Source organism: Gadus morhua, chromosome 23 (assembly GCF_902167405.1).
Source record: "Gadus morhua chromosome 23, gadMor3.0, whole genome shotgun sequence".
In the NCBI taxonomy this organism is placed as follows: domain Eukaryota; kingdom Metazoa; phylum Chordata; class Actinopteri; order Gadiformes; family Gadidae; genus Gadus; species Gadus morhua.
The window spans coordinates 11279906-11291022 of NC_044070.1; the positions used below are offsets into that span (position 1 = coordinate 11279906).

The 11117-nt window shown below is 47.0% G+C and overlaps 2 protein-coding genes across 2 annotated transcripts in view; both read right to left on the reverse strand.

The window, feature by feature from the left end:
* LOC115537145 (uncharacterized) overlaps positions 1–2931 on the reverse strand; it is a 4092-nt gene extending 1161 nt beyond the window's left edge. The window contains exons 1-6 of the mRNA XM_030348849.1: positions 2694–2931; positions 1832–1976; positions 1130–1243; positions 871–1015; positions 546–694; positions 53–192 (exon numbers count right to left, since the gene is read on the reverse strand). Coding sequence (XP_030204709.1) covers positions 53–192; positions 546–694; positions 871–1015; positions 1130–1243; positions 1832–1976; positions 2694–2847 — 847 coding nt within the window. The 5' untranslated portion in view covers positions 2848–2931. The remainder of the gene's footprint in view (positions 1–52; positions 193–545; positions 695–870; positions 1016–1129; positions 1244–1831; positions 1977–2693) is intronic.
* Positions 2932–3186: 255 nt separating this feature from the next.
* On the reverse strand, positions 3187–10830 carry LOC115537153 (uncharacterized). Its single transcript, XM_030348856.1, has 7 exons — positions 10423–10830; positions 9069–9213; positions 7838–7951; positions 7289–7433; positions 5789–5937; positions 4918–5051; positions 3187–3841 (listed from the first exon to the last, which is right to left on the reverse strand). Exons 1-7 carry the CDS (start codon positions 10526–10528, stop codon positions 3693–3695), a joined length of 942 nt encoding a protein of 313 aa, XP_030204716.1. The 5' UTR covers positions 10529–10830; the 3' UTR covers positions 3187–3692.
* Between the last annotated feature and the right edge of the window lie 287 nt (positions 10831–11117).

Sequence of the window (11117 nt, forward strand, 5' to 3'; positions counted from 1 at the left end):
GGGTAAGGGGAAGGGTAAGGGGTAGAAATGGGATTGGGCCTTGGTGTCTCACCACATAAGATGGTGTTAGCAGCCATGGCTTGGAACTGGTAGCTGGCGGTGAACATGGCTCCAAGGCCCAGGATCAGGGTGGGGTACGTGGTGAAGGTGTAGCATAGGTGTCTGGGGAACACAAGTCTCTCAAGCGCAATCCTGAGGGGAACAGTTACGACACACTTAACACACACGCACGCAATAACACACTAAACACACATGCAATAACACACTTAACACACACACAGCAGGAAGCCGTCAACTGGAAGTCAAAACCTCTGCAGTTCTGGGTTTGTTTTTTTCTGAGGAAGGACTTTAAAGGGTCCTAAAAAAACACCAGATGAGGTTGATCAGTCTCCCCAGTGGACAGTACCGACTGGTGGGCTGATCTACCCAGCATGCATCTGGACGGACATGCCCCCTTGGGATGTCACCAGGTTAGATTCTGGAGCTCATCCTTCAGTCCAGCTGAGGTCCCTCTGTACGAGAGGATGGGCGTGACGTGGTCCTACCAGACTTTGATGAACAGGAGGATGAGGAGGAAGATGATAGAGCTGATCATAGGGTCCGGGAAGCCCCCCACGTAGCAGAGGACCTGACCCAGAACCACCAGCGCCTCCAGCAGGGACCAGCAGCAGAACACAGCCAAACCGTTCTGGGCCTGTGGACAGACAGACAGCAACAAACAAGACAGGCAGCCAGGCATGCAGGCAGGCAGAGAGAGAGAGACCGGCAGATAGACAGACGGACACAGACAGACATCAACATCATCATCCCCACAGCTCTATATCTCTAACTGTGAAGAGTCTTGGTGTATTGTTGTGTTGTTGTGTGTACCAGGTATCGTATCCAGCAGATCTGTGCTGGGTGGTTGATTTGAAGCCAGGCACTGTGGTGGGCCAGGTTACGGTAGGACATTCCCAGGGTGAAGAAACTACACCCCACCACCAGCCACCTGGATAGCAACGTCCCAACCAGATCACTGCAACCCCAGCATAATAACAACTTTAGGCCCATGTTTTTGTGTGTGTGTGTGTGTGTGTGTGTGTCAATGTGAATGTGTGAGTGTGTGAGATGTTAATAAAAAACCTCTTACTATCTGGACCAGTGGAGGATCGCGGCCATCCTGAACATGTTGATGGTGGTCCAAACGAGGAAGAACAGAGGGGAGTGGATCTCTGGGTTGCAGGACAGAGGTCCAACTACGGATCTACACGCCGGGGGGTCAATATCAGCCATATCATCCCTGCTGTACCTTACATCTCAGCCCTGCTGTATTCCACATCTCTGTTCCACTGTAGAAACCTTTCAGCCTTGCTGTCTTCTCAGCCCTGCTGTACCTAAATTCTCGGCCCTGCTGTACCTTACCTCTCAGGCCTGCTGTACCTAAATTCTCGGCCCTGCTGTACCTTACCTCTCAGGCCTGCTGTACCTTACCTCTCAGGCCTGCTGTACCTTATCTCTAAGCCCTGCTGTACCTTACCTCTAAGCCCTGCTGTACCTTACCTCTCAGCCCTGCTGTACCTTACCTCTCAGCCCTGCTGTACCTTAGCTCTCAGCCCTGCTGTACCTAACCTTTCAGCCCTGCTGTTATAAACATATCACATCCGCTTCCCTATTTATGCCCCTTCAATTCAGTTTCAGGTGAGGACAGCTGTGTCGCATTAAGGAATAATCACTAGTTGACCAGGTCACCAGTCATATCAGCCCTTCACAGGTTAATATTGCAGTAGCTTTTGTTTAACCTAGAGAGAGGTTTTCTGATGCAAATGTTAGGTAACGGGGAGGGAACTCGTACCGCTGGAACAGGGTAGCCATGGCGTGCAACATCCAAGCAAGCGTCCAGATGTTGATCATGATCCAGCAGTTCTCCGCCCAGGTGTCCATGCTGACCTCCATGGGAAAGGTAGCCGACACATTCCTCGCAGACACCTGGAAGAGGGCTACAAAATAGCAGCACTTGACACAACCGCCAGCATGTCACTATGACGACCACGATGTCCTTCACAACCGCCAGCCCGTGGAGGCTGGATGCTCTGTTGACATTCTGCCAGACCTAATAAGCATGGTGATGAGAGACAGGACTTTGGAACGAAACCTTGTGGGAAATCATGCGTGGCAGTAACGCCTCAAGAACTACATGGAAAATATGCATCTTAATTCAACTGCATGCATTTAAAGGAGATGTTTTTTGATTTGATAGAGAACTTATGGGGCTGTTGCGTGGAGACAGTTAGAAAGAACAGAAAGCTAGAAAAAATGTTGACTTTCCTTTCTGGAAAGTCAAAGACAAGACTAGTTTCCCTGGCTTAACGCCCAGTGCAGTGTGGGTTTGTGTGTGTGGGGGGGGGGGGGGGGGGGGGGGGGTTTAAGTGTTGGGGTTAAAGGTCGGTCATAAAGCAGCTTCCTAATGGATTGTTTTGACCGGGCTGCTGGGGAAATGTTTAACTAAAACTGCTCCAGGGTCCTCTCTCCAAAACACAAAGCACATCATTATGTAATCTGTACAGGAGAGGAGAGTGAGAATACAGATCATGTTTCCTTTGTCTCATTTTCCAAATGCCTTGGCAATGCAAATTATGCCAATAGATGGCCAACGCTCTCTTTGATTGAATTGGGGGACCAGAGAGTTGAGAAGAAAGAGGGGTAAGATGACTCACCGTTGGGCGTGCTGGGGTCGGTCGCCAGACAGCGAACCACCTCACAGAGGATGTGTGTAAGGGTTGCCAGGGCGATGGTCACGGCGTGCATGATCATGTGACCGGAGGTCCTTGGTGTGTCAGTTGGATTGCGGGTCGTCAAGGAGAACGCCATCGTATCCTACCTCGAGTCAACCTCCTCGCTTGGGATTTTTTTCTAACTGAACTGACCAACCTCCCTGGGGACCTGTCTATTAAATGGACCAACTGTCTTTATATCGGTGTTCTGACCTTTGGACTTTGGTTTGATAAGATCTGATCCCAGAGCCAACCGGCTGATGACTTGATGGACCATCTGCTGGCGCAATTATCCCCGTATCATGGTTAAATTAGGTGTGTGTGTGTGTGTGTGTGTGTGTGTGTGTGTGTGTGTGTGTGTGTGTGTGTGTGTGTGTGTGTGTGTGTGTGTGTGTGTGTGTGTGTGCTGTGTATATGGGAGGAAGACTATTTTGGATTGAGATTTGAATGTTGTTTATTGAAGCCGACATGATTTACATACAGACAGCTGTTCATTCACTGTGGAACTGATATGTCTCTCCTCAAATGACCGCTCAAATACAGTGGAAATGCAGCATATAACAGGTGATTTTTACTAAAGAATACACAAGAATGCACAATCATCAGCGGAGCGAACGGAACAATATAAAATGATTCCGCTACAAACACTCTCACTTCCTCTACATACACGCTCACCACCGCTACAAACACACTCTCAACTTCGCTACAAACACACTCTCACTCTGCTACAAACACACTCTCACTTCCTCTACATACACGCTCACCACCGCTACAAACACACTCTCAACTTCGCTACAAACACAATCTCACCTCGATTTCAAACAAAACACTCGGCTCCAAACACACGCTCATCCCCGCTACAGACGTACTCTCAACTCCTCTACAAAAACAGTCTCACTCCGCTACAAACACCCGCTTCTTCTCAGGGGAACGTTAAGGACGTTAGTGAAAGACCCCCCTCTGGGTCAGGGCTATCTCCACCGGCGAAGGGACCGTGAAGGGGTCGCTGTAGAGAGGCTTTGTCCGGTGTCGCCACGACACCAGGGCCAGGCGCACTACAAACATGACGCACGCTGTGCCCAGGATCACCACTGGAGAGCAGAAGACAGAAGAACACTCACATGAGGGACGGACCAAACAGTCCTCTATGAGTATCAGAGTGCCATAGCAGGTAAACCAGGCCTCGTTCATACCAGGTAAACCAGGCCTCGTTCATAGCAGGTAAACCAGGCCTCGTTCATACCAGGTAAACCAGGCCTCGTTCATACCAGGTAAACCAGGCCTCGTTCATACCAGGTAAACCAGGCCTCGTTCATACCAGGTAAACCAGGCCTCTTTCATACCAGGTAAACCAGGCCTCGTTCATACCAGGTAAACCAGGTCTCGTTCATACCAGGTAAACCAGGCCTCGTTCATACCAGGTAAACCAGGCCTCTTTCATACCAGGTAAACCAGGCCTCGTTCATACCAGGTAAACCAGGCCTCGTTCATAGCAGGTAAACCAGGCCTCGTTCATACGAGGTAAACCAGGCCTCGTTCATACCAGGTAAACCAGGCCTCGTTCATACCAGGTAAACCAGGCATCGTTCTTACCAGGTACAACATACCCCAGGCCATTGCATACCAGGAACCCCAGAACACGTTCCATACCAGGTACTCCATACCCCAGACTATTCCATAGAAGGTACCCCAGACCCTGGTCCATGCTACCAGGTGCCACAGACCACGTTCAATGCAAGGTACCGCAAACCCCATTTCATACCAGATACCGAATATCCTGTTCCATAGCAGGTACCCCAGACCCCGACCATACCAGGTGCCTCAGAACCACGATTATACCAGGAAAGTCCAACGGCCGGAAAGAGTTTCATAAGGTGTACTTGTGATGCCCCAACTTACCAGGCCAACCTACCCTGGCCGAGCTACCGCTACGCCCTGGGTAGGTTGGCCGTCAACGCTCAACTTTGCAGGAAAACAATGCCGGTGCGGGCAACACCGACACTGAATGTTCATCATGTGATCAGGGCTTAAGCCGAAGGACTGCAGCTGTTCAGGGCGGCGGTTATAGTGATCTTAAGGCGCTGGGAGTGAGGGGCTTAACCCCGGGCGACGCCTGTCACTTCGTTACAGAACTCATCATTGAGAGAAGGGAAGGCAGGGTGCTTACCGGAGAAGTCGTAGATGTAATTCCCGGGGAGTGCCGACTGAGTGACACTGCCCGCCAGCCAGAGGATGGTCACAGGGTAAACGGTCAGGACGTAGCGCACATGCTCGTCCAGGTAGAAGTTCTCCAACAAGAACCTGCCACAGAGGAACAGGATAAGCAAGATGGATTTTGTGGAAATACATCACAGAGCTACAGTGGTACTAGTTACAATGGTAACTGGTAGCAAGGTATGCTCACCGTGATGGCAGCTCAATCTGGGGTGGTGATAAACACTTAACCTAACCTAACCTCACAATGCTTATTGCTACATCTCTAGTAGCTACGTATGGAAACGTACTAGCATCACTATATTAGGACTCACTAACCAGGCAGTCAGCTGTATTTCTAGTGTTGTTGTTTGCTGACCTCTCCGTAGGGACTCCCCATGCTGGTATCCCTAGTAGCATTGTATGCTAACTTCTCCATAAGGGCTCACTCAGAAGGCTACCATCCCTAGTAGCATTGTATGCTTACTTCTCCATAAGGGCTCCCTCAGAAGGCTACCATCCCTAGTAGCATTGTGCGCTAACTTTTCCATAAGGGCTCACTCAGAAGGCTACCATCCCTAGTAGCATTGTATGCTAACTTCTCCATAATGGCTCACTCAGAAGGCTACCATCCCTAGTAGCATTGTATGCTAACTTCTCCATAAGGGCTCACTCAGAAGGCTACCATCCCTAGTAGCATTGTATGCTAACTTCTCCATAAGGGCTCACTCAGAAGGCTACCATCCCTAGTAGCATTGTATGCTAACTTCTCCATAAGGGCTCACTCAGAAGGCTACCATCCCTACTAGCATTGTATGCTAACTTCTCCATAAGGGCTAACTCACCATACTAGCAGCTCCATGAGCAGCACCACGAGGGAGACCATGGCGCAGTCACACTTGGACGTGGCGGTCCGGTTCTCCAGGTAGACGGACAGGCACAGCAGGGTGGAGATGCTCCCCCACGCTGCGTACACCGCTACCCCGTTCTGCACCTTAACACCACACAATACTATAACTATTAATACTGCTATATATAAAACTACTGCATATAATACTACTGATACTGCTCACAAAAATACTCATACTACTACATACATAGTGTATAGTGTTTTATTTGAATGCAATTAAATGCTCTTATTTACATATATACTGTATGTATATATTACAATCCGGTGTGTAAATGCTGAACAGGACGTCTCTGTTCTCTGGTCTTTGAAGCTCAAACCAGTGCACCCCATTGTCTATGTGGTTGCCATGACACCACAGCACTTTGATGATGTCAGGCGAAGGGGACCGGCAGGCGGGACTCTTTGATGCCGTCAACTTCTACTACTTAAAACCCAGAGAGCTGTTTCTCCCACAATGCTCCCACAGTGCTCCCACAACCCTGCTAAAATGCTCCCACAACGCTCCCAAGGGCCGGATTGTAACACCAAGCGTACGTTTATTCGACCTGCTCTGTCCTGTGTGCAGACCTGCTGCAGCATTACGAGGCCAAAACCCATGCTAATGGAGGTCTCCACTTGGGGCAGACAACAGTAATCAGTAATCAGATCCGTAAATCATGCAAAAGCATGTGTATTGCGCTCTCATGTAAAGTAACAACATGGAGAATCTGGTAGAGGAAGAACTGATCATTTAACTACTGTTAAGACGGCGGCAGAAAAATGCATTGAAGGAGTGTTATCATACAGGTGTGGGAAATTGCGGACTAGGTCCAGTCTCTACTCGAAACTTTCCCCCATGCTAATAATACCTTCCCCGACTCTGACCTCGAGGTCACTGTTTATTCTCTCAATCGCCCCCAACTTTCTTGTCAGTATTGCATCTTCTTGATCGCTTGTGACGACGTGCGCGACCACCGCACCAAACAGTCGCAGAATGCGCATTGCAGCAATGATGCGTACACATATGCGTTTTCTGCAGCAAGTCAAAACACACTTGCTGCCAAAATGCTCCCACAGTGCTCCCACAACGCTCCTAAAATGCTCCCACAACACTCCTACAAAGCTCCGACACACTCCTAAAACGCTCCCACAACGCTCCCACAACGCTCCATCACACTCTTAAAACGCTCCCACATGCTCCCACAGAGCTCACACAACACTCCCAAGGCACTCCCACAACACTCCCACAACGACCAACAGTGCTCCCCAAAATGCTCCCGCAACACTCCCGCAATCTCCTACAGTGCAAAAATAATAATCTCGCAAAATGCTCCCAAAGTGCTCCCACAACGCTCCCTCACACTCTGACAACGCTCCCATTGTTTTCCAGGAGAAACTAAATGTTTCTGGCCCAAGCACGTAGTATGGAGCCTGTAGGGTCAGTGAGGTGGTTTACCAGGACTCGGAGGAACCACAGGTCAGCCGGGCTGTGCTTTTGGAGCCACGCCCCGTACACCTTGAGGCCCTGGCAGGAGAAGAACAGCAGCAGGTAGTCTGTTAACGACATCAGAGCTGAGATGATGAAGGATGGCAGCAGCATCCTGGAACACACACACACACACACACACACACACCCCAACTCTAACAACATATCTATCTTATAACCTATAACATATATCTTGCAACCTCAAACATGTCTATCTAACATCCTAAAACATGTGTCTCTAACATCCTAAAAAATGTCTCTCTAACATCCTAAAACATGTCTATCTTACAACCTACAGTATAACATGTCTATCTAACAACCTAGAATATGTCTCTAACAACCTATAACATGTCTATCTAACAACTTAGAACATGTCTATCTAAAAACCTATAACATGTCTCTAACAACCTATAACTTGTCTATCTAACAACTTAGAACATGTCTATCTAAAAACCTATAACATGTCTATCTAACAACCTAGAACATGTCTCTCTAACACCCTAACATATGTTGTGTTACTCTTGGTGGTAGAGGAAGAGCCAGGTGATGTTCAGGCTCATGTTGAGGACCATCATGGCGTGGAACCCATAGGGCAGCACAGCAGGAGTGGTGTACATCCACTCATACACACCCCTGAGGAAACAACAGCTGGGTTAGTCCACTGCTTCAGGCCCTGGGTTGTTCTACCAGGTCCTGTGTTGGTCTACTGCTACCAGGTCCTGTGTTAGTCGACCAAGTCCTTGCTTAGTCTAGCACTACCAGCTCCTGGGTTAGTCTACTTTGACCAGATCCTAGGTTAGTCTTCTACAACCATCCTGGTTTACTGCCTTTGCACTAATACAGATACATTCAAAACCACACCTCTTTTATTCCATCTCCCTCAAATATTGTGTCTGTCCGAGTCCACCGATAGCTGAGATTTATTCTAAGAGGCTCATCCAAGTGGATTATTTGAAAACACTGGTGATCTGTTATAGTGTCGCCACATGAAAGGCATGAAAACCATTTGGATAACGCTGACGTATGACTGTGACGTGATTGAGACATCAGCGGCTAGTTAAAGTGGTCCTGGTGCACGACACAAAACATGACCTGAAGTGGTAAAAACTCAGGGGACTGAGAGGACCGTGTGTTGAAAGCTTTTGTATGAAGCCAACCAAATAGTAAGGGTTGTGCAGACACTGAAAAGACCTTGACAACTCTCACTCTCCAGAATATTTTGCATGATAAAGAGAGGAGAGAGGAGTGACTGGTCAGAGCCCAGTAGCCAGCTCTGAGCAGAGGATGGTTTCTACCAGCAGAGAACCCCACAGTATTAGTAAGAATTAACGCAGGCGAAGATTTTTGAACATTGATTGCTGGTAACTAGACTAAATGTTTCCAACCTTCAGGTCTAAGATATTCCATGTGTTCCAGAAACCTCTCACACGCTATAACAAGATGTTAGAAAAAATAATCAATGTTTCACACACAGCAGAATTGTCAAAAATGTTTCACATAGTGAAAGGCTCAAATCTTGACATCTTGTCAAAGTTGTGTTTTGATGTGAAGCAAGAACTTTTTCTGCTCTCACTCAGCGGCGCAGCGGGATTCTCTGTCAGGAACATGTCTCCAAATACGAACACAATACAATAACGTAGAGAAATCCCACAGAGGGCACACCAAGCCTTCTCAAGGCCCAGGACTAAGTGGATCCTGTACTACGTGACGTGTTGGTAGGGGTCTGCCACTGGTCTCTTGGGGTCTCTACCTTCTGCAGAGGCCGGCCAGGAAGTAGAGGAACATGAAGAAGAACCAGACGTAGATGAAGTCCCACACGAACAGAGACCAGGTGGCTGGAGACAGTGGGGTCCTGTACTTCAGGGTCACGTCCTCCGTACTCTGCTTAAAAATACCTGCACAGGTATATCATGAGTCATACACTATATACACCAATTTACCACCAGAAATGCCTGCACAGTAGTGCTGCATGATTAATCGATTCGCAATATCAATCGCGTTATCAGCCATTGCGATTGTATAACCGCAGTAGGCTGCGATTTAATTAAGAAATAATAATTATAATAATAAAAATAATTTGTAATTACTTATTTATTCTGTTTATTTTATTTAGTTGTGCTATTGAGAACACTTAACAAGTTTGCACTGCAGAAATGCCTTTATTTTGAAAAATATATATTTTTATTATTTATTTAATTTTATTTAAATATTGTTATTTTGAAAACAGTACTGTACACATTTTTTGTTTTTGTATTTTTTATGCTAGTTTAAGTTTGTATGTTTGAGTTGAGAATAAACATTAAATTACCAGTAATCTGTGTGCATTTCCCTTGATAACCAAGCAAGTAGACTCATGACACCATTTGCTTGTTATATTGCAATCGCAATCGCGAATCGCAATATTGTCCACAATAATCGCAATATGACTTTTTCACCAAATCGTGCAGCACTACTGCACAGGTATATCACACATCATACACTCAATGTACCAATGTACCGCCATCGAAATACCTGCACGGTAAATCACACATCATACACATCATTCACTGTACGCTTCCTTTAAAAATTCACAGGTATATCACATATCAGTCACTAAATACACCATACACAACCATCTTAATAATCATATATTCACTATACATGCAGTACATAGATGCACCTGCACAGGTATAATATATCATAAATACACTATATACACCACCCACTGGGTGTATCAGAATACCTGGATATACGTAGCAAATGTATCATACATACATCATGTGCTATACATACACACTCTACATTCTTCAGAATACCTGGACGTGTCTGATACTGTGAATATTTACTCATCATGCACATACATACTGCATACACACATACTACACCTACACTACATGCAGCGTGTATCGTACACTACATAAATTAGATAAACCATGTATTATACACTACACAAAAACTGCACACACCATGTATCAATACGCCATACTTATATCACACACACACACACACACACACACACACACACACACACACACACACACACACACACACACACACACACACACACACACACACACACACACACACACACACACGCACACACACACCCCCTCACACACACTCACCACTCCGTGATCCCTGGCCGGCCAGGGTGTTAAGGGTGAAGGCAGCGATAAAGCAGATGAGACCCATGAACATGAGGACTGCCCGGCCCGCCTTGCGCACTTCCATGATCCTAAGGTCACCAAGGGGTAACACACACAAACACACACACACACACAGACACACAGACACACACACGAACACACACACACACACACACACACACACACGGTCCAGGACAGACCGCCGAACAGAAGAACAAAGAGCAGTAGAGTTGATCCTCTGGTCACCATGGGGTTAAGAGCGGAGCAGTCAGAATGCAGGGTAATGTGTTTTGCTGTGGGAACGGGGCGTTACCGCTCTCTTATCGCTCTCATCATCTTTATGAGCTGTTGTCAATTATCTGCACCAACATCATAAACTCATCACTCGTCCTCGCTGCTGAGGAATAACAAAAGTAACAAAACCAAACAAGATTTATTAGTTCAATTCAATTGGTAACCTTTTTTTGTAATAAACCAATTAGTTGACCACATTAATGGGATTTTGTTAATTGGCCAGTTCAATTACATATAAGTTGTATTTGTTTATTCACAGAGTACTGCAAGACAATACATTTTTAGATTGAGGGTTTCATTCCCTTTCTCTGAACCCTGAATGCCTGTGACTGCTGGATTCTGCCACAGGGGGGCGACATTTCACGGTACTCCCGCGCTGT